General features: G+C 40.0%; 2 protein-coding genes across 2 annotated transcripts in view; both read left to right on the forward strand.

Annotated features, from left to right (window-relative positions):
• Nucleotides 1-4,131, forward strand: part of PLCXD2 (phosphatidylinositol specific phospholipase C X domain containing 2) — a 59,302-nt gene extending 55,171 nt beyond the window's left edge. Inside the window, exon 4 of the mRNA XM_055259212.2 lies at nt 3,991-4,131. Coding sequence (XP_055115187.1) covers nt 3,991-4,042 — 52 coding nt within the window. The 3' untranslated portion in view covers nt 4,043-4,131. The remainder of the gene's footprint in view (nt 1-3,990) is intronic.
• PHLDB2 (pleckstrin homology like domain family B member 2) overlaps nt 4,039-17,667 on the forward strand; it is a 238,032-nt gene continuing 224,403 nt past the window's right edge. The window contains exon 1 of the mRNA XM_063630643.1: nt 4,039-4,075. The gene's annotated coding sequence lies outside the window, so the exon portion shown is untranslated. The remainder of the gene's footprint in view (nt 4,076-17,667) is intronic.

The following is a 17,667-nucleotide window of genomic DNA, read 5'->3' on the forward strand; positions in this document are numbered from 1 at the left end:
CTTAGGGCATATCTTAGGAGGAATACTTAGAAACATGTATTTTGGTGTGTAACCAGTTGGAGAGTTATTGAACCAAAAACGCATTACTCAGAGCATAGCATTTATGCCACAGGTGGTATGCAAGATGATGTGAGGTGGAACATGGCCATATTCTTAAATAGCATTAATGTCATTAATCACTTAATCAGTTCTGATTAGTCAAGAGGGAAGTCTCAGTTTAGTAATGAAACCTCTCTATCCCTTGCTTATCAACTAAAGCCAAAAAGGCAATAGTATCTAGCTAACATTTAATCTCATTTTGTTCATACTGTGTTTATGTTGTGGTTACCTTCTCTTTGTAGCAGGCAGTCCTAGGTTTTCAATAGTGATATAAAGTCCCCTTTCAAAATAAATTTATCTAAGTTTTTCAAAGAGCCCACTGTGAAAAAACTATGAGAATGACCTAAGTTTATGATCCTTTCCAGGTTGAAAAAAAAATACAGTTGATTGTACCACTCATTTTTGCCTAAAACTGGGTTTGACTTTGTTCTTCCTAAATATTTCTTAGTAAATAAATACATGAAGAAACTGCTATTTGGAATAGAAAATTATCTGTTTTTTTCGTAAGGGAACTTCCTTTATGTTTCCTGTGGAAGTCCATGCTCAGATAATCTATCTCCATGTTGTCCTGTAGAGCAGTTTAAACTAGGGAAAGAAAGGTCATGGAGTCACTGAGTCCTGCCTATGGCTGAGCTTGACAAACAAACGCAGAGTAAACTCCACTTCTTCAACTTTGAAACTGATTCCTTCTCTGTTAATCCCGGAGGTCAGGTTGCCTGAATGTCCTGGATTTTTGTTGTTTTTTTCCTAAGGAATTCTTCGTGATCAGCAAGAAGTGATCGTGTTTATCCCTCTTCAAATCTACTCGGTGTGACAAAAGGAGTGTTATTATTTTTAAGACTTGAAACCTTTCATTCTCAGAGAGGGTGGGAGGTTGCAAGGGAGGGACAGTGGCCAAAGCCCATGTGCCTCAAACCTCACCCGGGATGGCCTGGACAAGTGCCAGTGAGACAAAAGCACTAGTCAGACCAGGGTGTTTTCACAGCTGGGCAGTCAGTGTTTTTGGACAGCATGGGTGGGGAGGAGGCCACAACAGTTTCAGCCTCTGTCCAGTAGCATCATGCAATTGAGAGAAGCCTTAGGCAGGCAGATGGCTTTAATCTAAGGAGCTAAGCATCTGAAGAATAGGATTTATCCCATAGAGAAAGGCCATAAGCAGCAATATTCTTATAAAAGGAGGCCACTGAATGCTGTTTTTTGTTTAACCTGAGAACTGAGCTGCTTTTTAGCCTGGAGACTTTCCTACCTTGATCCTCACTGGGCATTTGCACAATCCACTTCCAGGAGGTGTTTCTAGGACCTCCATGAAGTATAAGGAGATCTGGAAGAAAACATTAGGCTGCCTTTTGCAAAAACTTCCCCCACCAACAACTTGTGAGTGTAGAACTAGCTTACCACACATCAGAGCGGCAGTAGACTACTTCGGGGGGCTGAAGTGCCCCAAAATGACACAGCCAATTTTAGATGTATGTGCACTTTTTTCTGGTAGAGGACCCATAACTTGCATCAAATTCTCAAAGAATTTGTGATCTTAAAATGTGATAAACCACCACCTTTCCAGGGCCTATGAGAATGCATTATCATTTAAATGTTAAGCAAGCAAGGCTGACTAATTTAGGCTAGCACTGGCAAGTCTTGGTTCTTCCTATAAAAAAAATCTAAGATTCTTGTAGAATTGTTCACTATAGGTGCTCTGTTTCGAGAGGTAAGTTCAGATCAAACAACATGAAAAGAAATAGACTAGGCCAAGTTCAAAAGATCCTGAGGAATAGTTAGATGAGACCCAGAAAGAGAGTGTGGTCAGAGGAGCCAGCAGAACCAGGCACACTAGCAGACAAGAAATGGCGGGGGCACTATGTGAAGACTTGGGCACCACATTTCAGAGGGAAATGGGTAAATTGGAGCCTTCTTAGAGAAGAGCAACTTGGAGAGGGAAGGGTCCAGAAGTCATGTCACATGGAAAACTGGGGTAGTTGGAACAGGAAACATTTGGAGCAAGGTGACAGGGATATCTTCAAGTATTTTTAAATTGTTACATGACTTGAGTTTAGAATATTATAGCTTTAGATATAGAAGGGATCAAAGAACATTTGTAGAGGGCATTAATGTTATAGGAGAGAAAACTGAAAACCAGAGAGAACTGACTGGCTAAGGCAGAGGTGGGACTAGAATCCAGATTCTGATTCCCTTCCCAGTACTGTTTGCCACCATTTCCAGCTGCCTCCCCGAGTGCCTTATGTGCGAGGAAGAGCTAGGACCAATGAATGGCCATTTTAAGAAGGTCAAGCTTAGCTTGATAAAGAGTATTCCTTTGTAGAATAGGAAACTAAGTGAGACAGTGATCTCACCATCATAAAGAGTATTTCTGAGGGAATGTGTATTCATTTTCTATAGTTCCTATAAAAAATTATCACAAACTTGGTAGCTTACAACAGTGCAAATGTATTACCTTGCAGGTCGAGAGTCAGAAGTTTAAAATGGTCAGTGGGGCCATGCTCCTTCTGGAGGCCCTAGAGTAGAATCCACTTCCTTGCCTTTTCAGCTTCTAGAAGCGGCCTGCATTCCTTGATTTGTGGCCCCTTCCTCTACCTTCAAAGCCGGCAGCATAGCAATTGCTTACCCTGCTTCTGTCACCACATCTCTTTCTTTTTTTTTTTTTTTTTTTTGAGACGGAGTCTTGCTCTGTTGCCAAGGCTGGAGTGCAGTGGTGCGAGCTCTGCTCACTGCAAGCTCTGCCTCTTGGGTTCATGCCATTCTCCTGCCTCCGCCTCCCGAGTAGCTGGGACTACAGGTGCCCACCACTACGCCCGGCTAATTTTTTGTATTTTTAGTAGAGGCAGGGTTTCCCCATGTTAGCCAGGATGGTCTTGATCTCCTGACCTCGTGATCTGCCCGCCTCGGCCTCTCAAAGTGCTGGGATTATAGGCTATCACGTCTCTTTCTCTTATTCTGACCTTTCATAAGGACCCCTGTGATTACACTGGGCCCACCTGGGTAAGCCAGGCTAATCTCCCATCTGAAGATCCTTAACTTGACCATGTCTGCAAAGTCCCTTTTACCATGTAAGATAACATACTCATAGGTTCTGAAGATTAGGATGTGGACATTTTTGGGGGGCTATAATTCAACCTACCACAGAATGTATGGAAAGGCTTATTGTTGCTGGTGCAGGTATTAGAACAGATCTGGATTCAGATCTTGGCTTCAGTACCTACTAGTTGCATGACCATTACCCCTTTGAGCCTTTGTTCCCTCATGCATAAAATAGAAATAAAATCTCAACATTACCATGAGGATTTGTGGTAATATTCATGAAATGCATAACATATAATACTCTCTCAATGAATAGTAGACATATTTATTTAAAAAACTGCCAGATGCTTCTCACCATACAAGAATTTAATAGAAGAAACTCCATTATTAAATGGGACATTTGATAAGGTGACCTCCAGATTTCCTTCTGAGATTGCTGAAATCTAAAGGAATAAAAATTTCGTTTCCTCTATAAACTATTATCGGGGCCTCTTGTCCACTTCCCAGGTGCAGTTACAAGGGAATCACTTTTCTGGATAGCCAATGGCTATCAGACTGTGCTTTCTGCCCCCTACAGTCCTGCCATCTGATTTTTCCATGCAAGTCTGGTTGGATTTAAGCAGGACTAGGAGTCTGTCTGGTGTGTAATGATTGGCTAGATCAGGTGGCTGAGGCCAGGGCAGACTCCCTCCTTCACATCTGTCAACATACCTGGCTGCAAGCAAGTTGCTGCCTGTGACCACTGTCTGCAGAGGCTAGAGAGAGCAGGAAAGGAAGTGGATAGGAACCTCACCTTCATGCTTGGGGAAAAGGAGAAACCTGTGTTAATGTGTCTTCCCAACGTCCCACTCTCTTCAGCAATCACTGGAACTGCCATGGGCCATCCCTGCTGAGTCAGGAAAGAAGCTGAGGGAAGAGTCGGGATTGAAAAGCAGCAGACAAGGTAGGTGATCTCTCTGGTCACTGGCCCTTCTCTCATAATCACAAAATGAGCACCGTATACAGCCTTATCACCAGAGTGTCTCTGAGGAGGGTCTGCTGAAGGAGATATGGTAGACCTGGTTGTATGTCTGAATTCAGCCATTTTTCCATCAGCCTGTTCTGGAAAGCAGGCTGTATTTTCCTTCTGTCTTCTATCTCTTCTGAAAATTGTTATTGCTCCTGTATGTATTTCAGAAACTTGGAAGGTTTTTTTAAAAATATTTCATTATAACAAATTATATGTTTGATTTATTAAAATGATTTCATTGGTGGTAGCTCCACAGCATGGTTTTGTTCCAGAATTTTCCTTGCATAATTTTTTCAATTTTCAAGACATACCAGAGAGGACAGTGTACATATATTGTAGTATATGGTATAGAATAATATATTCTGAGAAATATACTGTCCATTCACAGGGCTGACAACCTCATATGATAGGCTCTCCCAGGAAGTCATGTATATTTTTCTGGTTTGGAACCTAGAGAGTTAAAAGTCCTGAAATTACTGGAGCAGAATCAAGCCTATTTACCTAAGCTTATCACATCAGCAGCCAGGTCAATCATTTACTGAGACTAGGCTGTTTCTTACCCTGAATCAGGAGGACCACCAAAGCCTTTGCTGGCCTGAGTCCCTCTGTAGCAAAGGCATGGGCAATACAGAAGAAATGCTCCTCTGAAGCTATAGTCCAGATTCTCTTCTCACCAGAAGTAAGTTTTTCTCCTTCCCAGAATAGTGAGTATCCCAAGGCCCCCCCTCCCCAGCTCAATGATAAACATGAGCAAAACTAATATGCAAACCTGATACCAATGCCACTCTATGTACAAAGCTTGTGGCTTTGGAGGGAGCTTCCCTCATCACTGGAGGTCTATGGGGAAGAAGGAGATGATAACTATGAAACAAATTATTGAGTGATTCTTGAGGAAGAATAAAGTTATAAAGTAATCACCAAGGAAAACATGGAAATGTTCCCCTTCAAGTCTATACATTCTAGAAATATGTTATTTTTATCGAATATGATTCCTTCTTCCTTAAGTCTGAATATAACTCCTCTAATTGCAGAAATGTTGTCATAGTGTCACCACATACAACTTTCAGGCCTGTGCAGTGGTTCTTGGCTCCTATAGTCATTAGTTAGAAGCCTAGTAATGCTGATGCCCTATTTTTCTGAACTCCCTTTAGGGAAGGAGTTGGGTCATGTAGGACAAGGTAATGTTTGACATTATTTTTGTCAATCAGTTGTGGAACTGAAGTGACTCCCCTCAGGGAAGGTTTGTGGCTGAATATTTAGTGTCTGAGGCAGTTAACTAGATGCAAGAGTGGAGGCCATTATAGACACAAATCCATGTGTGATTTTGGGTAAGTCTGTGGCTACCTCTCAAGAATGTTGTGGCGAATTATGGAAAACTGATACATTTCTGTGAAGATATTAAGCACTGCAAAATGTTAAGTGTGAATCTGGCTGGTATCCAGAGGATGTTCATAGATAATGCAAGTGATGGAGGTGGTTTTGATGAGGGAAAAGGATCTTGGGGTGATCAAATGCATTGGCTAGGCCGGGCATGGTGACCCATGCCTGTAATCCCAGCACTTTGGAAGTAAGGCAGAGGATGGCTTGAAGCCAGGAGTTCAAGACCAGCCTGAGCAACAAAGTGAGACCCTGTCTCTACAAAAATTTTTTTTTTTTAATTTATGCATTGGCCATATTTCCCCACATTACTGAAGGCTGCCTTAGGGACAGACACACAGGTCTGACCTGTCCTTTTTTTGTAGCTTCTGGCTCAGGGCCTAAAACACACTGGAAGCCCCTAAGGGTATATCCAGCTTTTTCTTTCCATTTCCTGAGCATTGGATAGTAAGTAGAGGGAGACTATTTTTCAGATTGACTAGATTAGAATAGGCATTGTCATTGTTTTTCAATGTTAGGTAGTTAGAATATAGAAGTTAATTAATTTGCCCAAAATCATGCAACTAGTCTGAGCCAGGATTCTACTCAGTTCTGCCTTGTTCCCAACCCAGTGCATTTCCCATAAGGTCATGGAGTTGACCATGTGGATAAGCATAAATTGGAGGGTCACCGAGGTAAGCAAGGCTGACTAATACAGTCAGAAGTTCTGAAGTTCTCCACTGGCTCTTGGATGTGCCATGCCTGAGCCGCTGTAACCAAAAGGCCAGTAGTGGACTTCCAAAAAGGATAAAACAGGCAAGAGCAAAAGTAAGTGTTTTAGTCATGGCAGTCACTGGAGTCTTCTCTGTCCTGTATATTTTCTAAATAACCCAGCTAATCCTCAGGCTAGGTCTTTGCCCCTTTTTACACTGTAGGCTCAAATCCATGTGCCCCAACTAAAGTACAACATCTGAACTATTTCTAGAGAAGAAATGACCCTATTCCAATCTTTCTCAAGGAACTCAAGAATTTACTATCTCATCTCAGCGAATATCCACTCATTTAAATCTAAGAGACTTGGGCACAAAGAGGCTTAAAGCCTGAGAAACCATCAACAGTCCCTCCTGTCAAGGCTCTCACCATCTGCAACCCAAAGAGACCCATGTCGGCTTGGAGTCTAAATGGCTTGTTGTCATTTGAGCAGTGAATGAGTAATGTACAGCAGAAGCCTTAATCTGCCCCCCACCCCTAGTTTCACTTTTGTTCAGATGTGTCCTAAAGATTCCATTAGCTGTCTGTCATAAATTCCAAAGCAGCCACAATTCCTGAGCATTTACAAGATCAAGATAAAGAAATGCCATCATGAAATGAGGTTGACTTAATGTCTTTAAACAAAGGGTTTCTAGTGACTTGCCTCACATGTATCTCAAGTGTGTGATAGCAAAGGCATTACAAATAGGGATTGCATCACCATGTCTACCAGTACCCTTTACTAATCAACTGACCTTGCATGAACTGTACTTACATGCCATCATTTTCATTAACTAAAACACTAGGAGAAAGTTGAAGCTAAAACACAAAGACTCATCACAACATTTCACCTGTATCAAGTACTTACGATGACCAAAACATGAACTGCTGCCTTCTTATCTACACTTTTTTTCATTTAATTTTCATAACAAACCTCTGCAACTTGTCCAAGTCACAGAGCTATAAGATGAGGTAAAATTTGAGTTAGGATCTGACTCCAAATCCCATGTTCTTCAGCATTCTGTTCTGGGAAACATACTTACCCAACCGTGTCTACACTGTTCACGTTCTAAATGTAAAAGAGTAAAAAAAGTTCTTTCTAAATTATTTGATCGGATCCTTAGAGTATATATTTATTCCCCCTTCCCACTCACACAAGATGTTCTTGATGTTCTTGAGTGTAAGCATAAAACTCAATATGACAGTGGTTTTCCTCTCCTCTAGAAAAGGAATCACAAAACACACATGCACACATGCACACACACAATAGCAATTGCCCAAGAGTCAGTTCTTTGATTCCTTTCTGAAGCTGAGAGAGAAAATTTCTTATCTTCTAGTTTATAAACATTGTTTTGTTTGATTGATTGACTTTAATGTAATGTACAAGACAAATTTGTCATTTATTATACCAAGATTTTTTTAAAAGTTTATTTCTGCAGTGAAATTTCAGTCTTTGAAATCAGCTAAATTTTTCAAAACTGTCCAGTATGTCAATAGTTGTATTTAATCTTCACCACAGCCCTGTAAGATGAGTACTGTTTTCAGATGATATCCTTTCAGATAAGGAACCTGAGACTCAATACAGGTGAATGCCCTTCTCAGTCTCACTCAGCTAAGTCCCTTAGGTCTTGGGACTCCACATTTTTTGTTCTTTTTTAAATTAAATATTCATGCAGTTCCCTGGATTCCTAAGTCCTACAAATGGTAGGAATGGGACCTACGAGCTTTTTGTTTAAATTTTCAGAAATAAAAAATGCCAAACGACTACACAGCCTGTTCTCAGGCAGAGACCACTCAAATATTGATTTCGTTGCTTTGGGCTAGAATTCTATCAGGTCAGTGTGGTAATGCTGTTATTCTAATTCGATTTTCATAGAGTAATGAAAATAAAGACATTAATTGTTACTTAATAAAATCTGCCTTAAAGGCAAAAAATCTTTCAAGCCCATGTGCCCATGAGCAAAATAAGATATCAAAGGGGTTCTTGCTAGAAGGATAAGCCACCACTGTCTTCTAATCAACTGTGTGCCTAGAGAATGGTATACATGAGTAGGGGCTAGAGACCCCACAGTGTCTTGAGATGCACAAGCCCTCTCTAACCCTGTAGTCAGATGGATGTCTTATGAGTCAAACAGTTGCCAAATGGTATGGAACCTAAGGAAGTCCTTCTACAAATTGAGAATCCATTATTGTAGTTTCAACCCTACAGAAACCAGCTAGAGTTACAGGAGGAAACCTTATGCCCTAGGAATTCCATTTCAGTCCTAAGATGTTCTGAAGGGTCTGGGAGCCCTGCATCAACTACGCATCTGGAGGAGATCCAGTGTTTTCTTGTCCCTAATGCTTCACTGGGAATTGCCCCTGGCTGGCTGCCTGAGTCTCTATCCCATGCGACAGTCATGTTGTCCACATCCTTGCTTTGGTGTTAATGTGCATCCTCATCATACTTTTTGGTCCCCATTTCTGTGACCTCTGAGGTTCTAAGGATCTTGGTGCAGGAGAACCCCTAGTTTTGGGCAATGATCAAGCAGAGTGAATGAAACTTCTGCCCCTGACCCACCCAAAACTGGTTCCCCTCCTCTCCACAGTTCCAAGGTCAAGTTTCCCATGACAGCAGTAAAGGAACTGAAGGTCACAAAATGCTGGCAATTCACCATGCCTTGGAGGGGTTCCCAGAAAGTAAAATGAAAATGAGATTGTTTTCACATAAGACCTCTGTATTTGGAGGACAGGATTCAAACAGTTTGAATGTGCGATTTCACTGTGCACTGAGGTAACCCCCACAAAGTCTTTTTTTTTTCAAAAGCCAAAATAATATCAAAAATACTTCCTGCAGAGAACTCTAACTAGGCAGAATTCTTTTTTGTCATCACTGGGTTGATGTTTTCAAGGATTCATTTCTCAAGATAAGCCTTATATAGTACATTTGGCTGGAGCTCATGTGTACTTCTGTGGAATGATGGCTTTTGTCCATGGGGCCTACTTTGTGGTGATCTCATTAGGTTTCACAAGGTAAACAGCTGAAAACTTGTGGTTAGTATGTGAGCAGGCTTCAAGAGAAGAGAAAACCCAGGAGAGGTCGGCCAGAAGATGTTGCAGTGAATTGGCAGGTGGCAGACTTCTCTCTATGACCCAAGGAAAGCCAATACCCCTATGAATTCCAAGGAGATGTACTTTCAATTTCAAATACATGTATCCCACAAAATTTAGCTCTGCTTCCTAGATAGGAATCCTAATCATAGGAAGAGCTAATGGCTAGACTTCCCAGAACGTGACTGTTCTCTACTCAAATTCATCTTATTTTGCTTTTCTTTGCAAAATGAAAATTCTCCATTTTCCATAAGAATAGTATTGTTATAGAATATAGTTGTGTTGATAAATTATAGTCCAACAAATTAAACTAAAATAGCCCAACAGAGGCATCCTAGGCCTGACATCACTGTTGTCTTTCTCTGTGGCTTTATGTCAATTTTTAGACATCTTGGGGGTAGCTCAGTTTCACATCTTTACTCATCTGTGTTCTAATTATGGATAACCACAAACATTTATTGATGGGTTATCCACTCAGTTCAGGAACAATCATCTACTCTTCCCCAGAAGTGTGTTAGACACTGTCTTTGACATAGGATTAAATAATCTTGCCACTTACCAGAGATGAGAAGGTTTTAAATTTATCCAGTAGGCCAAACCACAGCTTCTTTAGAGTCCTCTATATTTGTGTGCATGTTAGTGTGCATGTATGTGTGTGTCTGCCTGTGTGTATATATCTGTGTGTGTATGTGTACTTTTAATCATTATACAGTACCAAGAAGATAATGGGTTCTCAGTAAATATTTGTTGGTGATACTAAATTAGTAATCAGCTAGGAATTTAATCAAGAAATTGATTTATAAGAAGAAAACTGGAATTGCTAGGGGAGACTAAAGAAAGAATCGGAAATGTTAACCATTGGTGTAGAGGGAATAGGGCATTGACGGTCTACTTGCTCTTCTGCCAACCCCCAACTGAATGGTACAGCACATAGGAGACCTCAGTTGTGTTTGATTCTGCTACTACACACACCAACAGGGCAACTCTGGGCAAGTCACTTCAGCTTTCTTGGCCTCAATTTTCTCATTTTCAAAATGGAGGCAGGGGATTGAGAGTATAACATCTCTAATGTCTTCTCTAGTTTTGATATTCTGTGTTCTATGAAAAACTAGAAAAGTTTACTTCAGAAAGTTCTTTAAGGAAAATACAGAAATAATTTTAATTTATCTAGGGAGATCATTCCTATCTCTTGGATAAATAAGGGGAATGAAAAAACTGCTCAAGAGATCCCAGCTATGCCACCTTGAAGATATTATAAATTGGTGAGTCTGGGCATTGATCTTTACTAGAGAAGAAGCCCACTTGGCTGGGAGAGTACAAGAAACCACATCTGAATTCTCTTGTCCAGCACTCAGCTTTGCCATGCCTGTGTGCCACTAATGCAAGCTCCAGCAAGCAGGCAGTCATGACTATCATTCTCTCTTTATAAATAAACGGAAGCCCTTAAAGGTGATGTGACTTGCCCAAGGTTACGGAAACATGGCAGTGAGTCAGATGGAACTGTGTGTGTTTGGAGGAGGAGGAGAAGATGACATTATAAACAAAAGGCAGAGAGTGAGGGACAAATCCACACCTCTTCTGAAGTTAAAAAAAAAAAAAAAAAACGGTCACAGGCTGCGAAAAAGCTTTGAGTCTGCTCTGGATCCTGAGATCACCCCTGTCGCCCTGCCTCTCCCTGAGCCACCCCAGGCGCCCTGCCCAGGGTTACTCACCCAGGTTGTTGCTAACTGGGTGCCTGTGCTCGTGTCCCTTCTTGTAAGCTTCATGAAAGGCTATTCGTAATGAACAGAGGGCATATCAAAGAAGGGAGACTGCATCCTCCAGGCCCTGAACCAAAAAGGCAGGTTTTTTTTAAGAGGAAGTCTGGTTTCCCCATTAAAATCTGCAGAAATGAATGGTCCTCAAGATGACTAGCAGAATTATGACATTCTATTTCAAGCATTTTTTAAAATTTTTTTTACCTGAGGTTATTTTACTTCTCTTTGCTCTCCTTCTCCACATAAAAAGGAAAGAATAATGCTTGCTCACTATGATACTGTATGAGAGAAGGCAGCCCGGGCAGTACAACTCAAAGGAACCTACTAATTGCACCAAACAGCAAGGCACAGCTAGACATTTCAGTAAATAAAGTATGATATCATCATGGCTCACACGGGTTTACCTTATCACCCAGACCCATGCCTAGGGAGTGCTAAGACCCTGAAGAACCACAATCACAAGTGATGGCAAAGAACCTCTGGTCCAAGAAGAAAAATGCTGAAAGAAATTGGGCATCAATGATCTTACGTCTCAGTTGCATTTAGAGGCTGCATCACTTTGCTGCCTATTATTGTCCTTGTTAAATATGAGAGAGAGAGAGAGAGAGAGAGAATTAGTTAATTATAATCACTGGGGATATCTGGTAATTTTCGAGGTACATGAAGGGGGCAGATGATGCCATAAATTCAGTAAGAACACACTGATTTCTTGGTAAAGTCTTCAAGTGACTTTCTATTGTACTCCACAAAAATCTTACTGAGTATACCCACTTCTCTGTTTCTACTCTATTCCTAATATCTAACTAACTTCTTCTTAGGTAGTCTCTTGGGAAGAGGGATAGATAACACGTTAACACAATATATAATGCTTAGTTGACTGTCACAACCGTATTAACTACACTCACTTTTTAGAAGCCACAAAACTAACAATCACCAAAAGTCACCCTTGGCTTGCCCCCCCACCATATACATTCACTTAAGGTAGGATAGGAAGAGGACAGGCTTATGATTCAACCACATAGTATCTCTTAACGAAGTCAGAGAATCGGAACAGCCCATGATTGCAACAATGATTATCAATGTCAAACTTAAATACAGACCTCAATGCCTCAATTCATGCCCATCAAGTTAAAAAAAAAAAGAAACAGTGGGGAGAGGAGAGGGGGAAGAAAAGCTAAAAACAAAGAAATATCAACAACAATGATGACAAGGTGCTGAAACATTGCGACAATCTCATAGAGTCCTAATGCTAACCACCAAGTACCAGCTGACACCTTTACAAGTTCTCTAATCAGTGAGCACCATTGCTTCTTGAATTGAACTGAATTCCTATTATTGGACTGGATTCTCTAGCACTGCCAGCTTTCTAGCAGGAGAAAAAGACTTTCAGAGCATGAGGTAAAATAGAACTCTGTTTTCCTACTTTCAAAAACTCATCTCATACACCTACCCACAGCCCTCACTTATTGATAGTCAAGGAAGTCAGAGTCCATGGGTCTCCCATCTGTGCCCAAGCACCTGTCTCACAGTGAAAAAGGGAAGAGGGGGCTTATCCAGTAGAGGCTTTCCAGAAGATGCAGAACTGTTTCTGATAATCCCATGCTTCACTGCCCACAAGGCCAAAAGGGAGGGAGGCAGCATTTTCAACAGAGGAGACTTTCATGCCACAAATCTTCAGGCATTTGTGGGCACCAAGTGTCTTGCTGTGACTGAGATGGAACTAAAATAATTTACAAGTTTGTGTGTGTGCATGTGTGTGCGCACATGTGTCTGTGTGTGTGTGTTACATGGAAAGAATTTTAATATGAGAAGGGCATTAAATCAGTTTTGCAACAAGAAAAATCCTTTGTCTGGACTATTTCTGGGTATTGGTTACACAAAACCTAAATAGTTGTTTAATTTCTGGAATTAATTAGCAAATATCTGTTCGAAACACTAGTCTTAAAGACTTCTATTGATAGCATACTCTTTTCTCTAAAATTGCCACAACACATTTTGGTCATTTTTAGAAAAGATACACTACAAGATCCTTCAGCATGTAAAAAATTCTTTTTTGATGTCTAAACGAATCTCGGGCCTGGTTAATTATACTGAACTTCAGATGTCTTCAAGTAACTCTTAGCATGCTAAATTTTATATCCCATTACCAATACAACTTATTTTAGATGGTGTTATGCGTAAGATTAACCAATAAAATTCAGGTAAAGTCATCACTGGATACAGCAGCCTGCACATCATTTGGTCAGATTGTGTGCTGAGTCTACTCTCCAAAAGTATTTATTCTCCTATTCTGCAGACACATACTCTACACATGTCTGGTTTGGCTTAATATCTGGCTGTTCTCCTAAAGGGATTGGTTTAGGGTCACCATATTTTCTCTTTTAACCAGTATCTGATAAAACTCTAACTGGGATACTACCATTCTTCACATGCATTTATATCAAAAGCTATTTACTCCCACTTCCCCCAGGCCAGAGTCATAGTAGCATGTTAGAATCAAATATTTTCCATTGTTCTGTTTATATATATATATTTTATTATACTTTAAATTCTAGGGTACCTGTGCACAATGTGCAGGTTTGTTATATATGTGTACATGTGCCATGTTGGTGTGCTGCACCCATTACCTCATCATTTACATTAGGTATATCTCCTATGCTATCCCTCCCTCCTTCCCCAACCACACAACAGGCCCCTGTGTGTGATGTTCCCCTTCCTGTGTCCAAATGTTCTCATTGCTCAATTCCCACCTATGAATCAGAACATGCAGTGTTTGGTTTTTTGTCCTTGCGATAGTTTGCTGAGAATAATGGTTTCCAGCTTCATCCATGTCCCTACGAAGGACATGAACTCATCATTTTTATGGCTGCATAGTATTCCATGGTGTATATATGCCACATTTTCTTAATCCAGTCTATCGTTGTTGGACATTTAGGTTGGTTCCAAGTCTTTGCTATTGTGAGTAGTGCTGCAATAAATATACGTGTGCATGTGTCTTTATAGCAGCATGATTTATCAAATATTTTCCATTGTTCTAACATATATCCAATAAGAAGACATTTACAGAGTGCCTAACATGTTTGACACCTTGCTAAGGGATATAGATTCAGAGATGAGTAGCTGACGGTTCTGCCCAAAGAAAGATCAACATGATCAACATCTTATAGAGAAAATGAACCAATAAAGGAGCCAACACAGTATCATATGTGGTAATAACTGAACACAAAGCAGAAAAGTTTCAGATGGGTGCTCTCCAACTACCAAAGGAGTTAGGGTCCAAGTGGTATTTTAAAGAAAAGAAAATTTAGATTCACATTTTTCCTTTCTAAAAATCCAGGCTGTGAAGAAAAAGCTACTTCCTTTTAGGAATTTATCTGAATATCCTAAGGAGGTGAAATTAAAAGAGTAGAGACAGTTGTGGTAGCCATGGCTAAGGAAGTTTCGATCCCTGGAGAAAGAGGGTAAGAGGAGAGTCTGGAGAGATCCTTTTAACTAAAAGGTAGGAAAAAGAATTCAAACTTTGCCCTGAATCACAGTCTCTGCCTAATTCACATCCTTTGGAATGGAGACTTAATTTAGAAACATTCTGTGCAGTCCAGGGCTCGCATGCTCTCCCATACCCTAGGGACTTCTGCCTCGTGGACAAGCTTGTTATAAATCTGATCTCTACTCAGTTATGAATTGAACTTCATTTTTCCTGGGAGCAACTTTAAACAGGAACAGTGAACAAAGTAAAAATCTAGAGAAGTAGCAGTGAGGTCTTCTGATGTCAGCAGCTGGCACCAGGTAGGAATCTTGAGGTTAAAGAATAAACATGGCCAACCCAGCTCCCATCCCAATAGCCTACATTAGCATCCAAATCCAACTCTCCAATACTACACATTGTAAGCAGAATATAAGTCAGAAGGGTCAGCTTAGTAGCTCTCAACCTAGCCTGGCTGGAAATCCTTCTTAAGGTGGCTTAGGTAAGCTTTTAGTGTATAAGTGAAAACTTTCATCATCTTTACAATTTGCCTGTTTCCTGAAGTAGGGCTAACAAGATTGTTGAATTTTCTGATTCTTTTAGAAACTCAGATCATAAATCATACTCTTAATGAACAATTTTCATATTGGTTTCATTTTTATCATCCATTGGAAGAATATCTATAAAAGTTAATTGGGATAGATTTGGCTACCTAAATATTTAAAACTTATTTTACAAATGCTTAAACAAAGGTAAAAATAGAAATAGTGAGTACTTATAAATCCTTACCAGCTAGAGGCAATAGCCCAGTAAAAAGTTGGGCAGAAAATGAACTGACAACTCACACAAGAAGAAAGGCTCATGATCTATAATGATATGAAGAGATGTGTTCAGCCACAGTAACAATGAAATAAAGGCAAATTGAAAGAGTAAGGTAGCATTTCATTTTTATGAGATTGGCAATAATTGAGTAATATTAGATGTTAATGAGCATGTGGGGAGCAGACCCTTCCACACATTGCTGCTGGTGGAAGTGTCAATCGCTACAACTTCTTTTTTAAGGACAGTTTGTCAAAACATATTTTAAAATGTTTTAACAAAGATAACTTCGGATTTATTCACTTCCAGGACTTATTTTTAGAAAACAATAATAGCGCAGTGCATAAAAAGTTTCACACAGTACTTAAATATTTATGTAAGGTTTGTTTATAACAGCAAATTTTGAAAACAACTTAAGTGTTCATCAGAGAGGGCTTAGATATAAACACAAACATACATGGATACTGTGCAGCCATTTAAAATGATGAGATCCATGTTGCAGTAGTAGCTTAGAGCTGCCACTAGTAGTTCAGTGGCCAATAGATCTGTGTTTAAATTTTAGCTCTATTCATTACTAGCTGTGTGAACTTTTGGGCAAGTCATTTGAACTCTGTAAGCCTCACTAATCTCGTCTTAAAGAAATGAGGATAACACAACTTCCTATATCTTAACATCAAAGTGAATTAGATGACAGGATGAATGAAAAGCTCTTAGTATACCACCTGACACACAGTAAGGGCAGAATAACTGTGAATTATTATTAGTGACAACCTGTGGATTCAATCCTGCTATGTGAGGAAAATTAAGATGAAAATAGCACTGTCAGTTTCTGTGCAAGATGGTAAACTAGCTCCATGGCTTTTGATCCTCCCAAGACCTTATTAAAATAAATTTAAAACCAAAAGAATAAGCTGATAACAGAGAAGAAAGAGGGGGCTATCAATAAATTGCTGGAAGACAGAAAACAAACGGGACAGAGGAACAAAACACAGATCCAAAATAGTTGCATCTGTAAAGCAATGAAGATACTATTTAAAAACCTAAATAAGAAAGTTCTTTTAGTGATTACAATTATTAGTCATAAGAATTAATAGACTGGAAAATTATGTTGAAGCTTTTTGAAATGTAGAGCAAAATGACATAGGTGGAAATGTGAAACAGATATTAAATAATAACAGTTAAAATTAAGATCACCAACATATACCAAAAGCACTAGAATATTTGCCAGGCACTGATTTATATTCATTGCATGTGTTATTTCAATCAGTCTTACCAGCAATCCTATGAGGTAGCTAATGATATTATTCTCTCCTAATAGTTGGAGAGGTTGAAGCATTAAGAAATTAAAAAGGCCAGGTGTGGTGGCTTACACCTGTAATCCCAGCACTTTGGGAGGCCAAAGTGGGAGGATTACTTGCTAGAAGTTTGAGACCAGCCTGGGAAAACGGGCAAGACACCATCTCTACAAAAAATTTTTTAAAAAATTAGCTGGGCATGGTGACACACGCCAGTAGTCCCAGCTACTCAGGAGGCTGAGGCAGGAGAATTGCTTGAGCCCAGGAGTTTGAAGCTGCAGTGAGCTATGTTCACACCACTGCCCTCCCACGTGGGCAACAGAGCAAGACCTTGAAAACAAAAACAAAAAAAGAAAAGAAAAGAAAAGAAAGAGAGAGAGAAAGAGAAAGAAAGAGAAGAGAAAAGAAAAGAAAGAAAAGAAAAGAAAAGAAAAGAAAAAATTTGCCCCAGGCCACTTGGCTAGTACTTGGGATATGCACACAGCCAGTGTAGCTCTGTGCTGAATTGTCTCTGTCACCCGAGCACCTCCAAACCTCTGCTGAGAGCACGAAGAAGCAGGAACAACATTTTTCAGAGTGCTTGCCCCACATGGTTTCAGATTACAGCCTCACACCAGTATCAGTGACTGGAAAGGTATTAAATAGAAAAGAAAAGACTATTATTCTCTAAAGGCAGTTGCAGACAGATATATGGGCAAAAGTTGGATGTGAGGTTTGAAGCAGCTTAACATTTGAGCATCTAGAATCAAGCACTTTGGAGGTGCGGACTGAGCGAGTCAGTGACAATTCAAGAAACGTTCACTCTTCCAGCCCTTCCAATGCTTATTCCTTCTGTTGAGACACTTCCTACTGAGAGAACACAGAAAGTCTTTTATTTCCCTGACCAACTCATATAGGTTCCAAATGCTGAAACCTAATCCTGGAAGTCCAATATCAAACTGACAGGTGTTTCAGAAATAGCACAGAAAACTGAAGGGAATAAATCATCAAAAAGTA

The sequence above is a fragment of the Symphalangus syndactylus genome, chromosome 21 (assembly GCF_028878055.3).
Source record: "Symphalangus syndactylus isolate Jambi chromosome 21, NHGRI_mSymSyn1-v2.1_pri, whole genome shotgun sequence".
NCBI lineage: Eukaryota > Metazoa > Chordata > Mammalia > Primates > Hylobatidae > Symphalangus > Symphalangus syndactylus.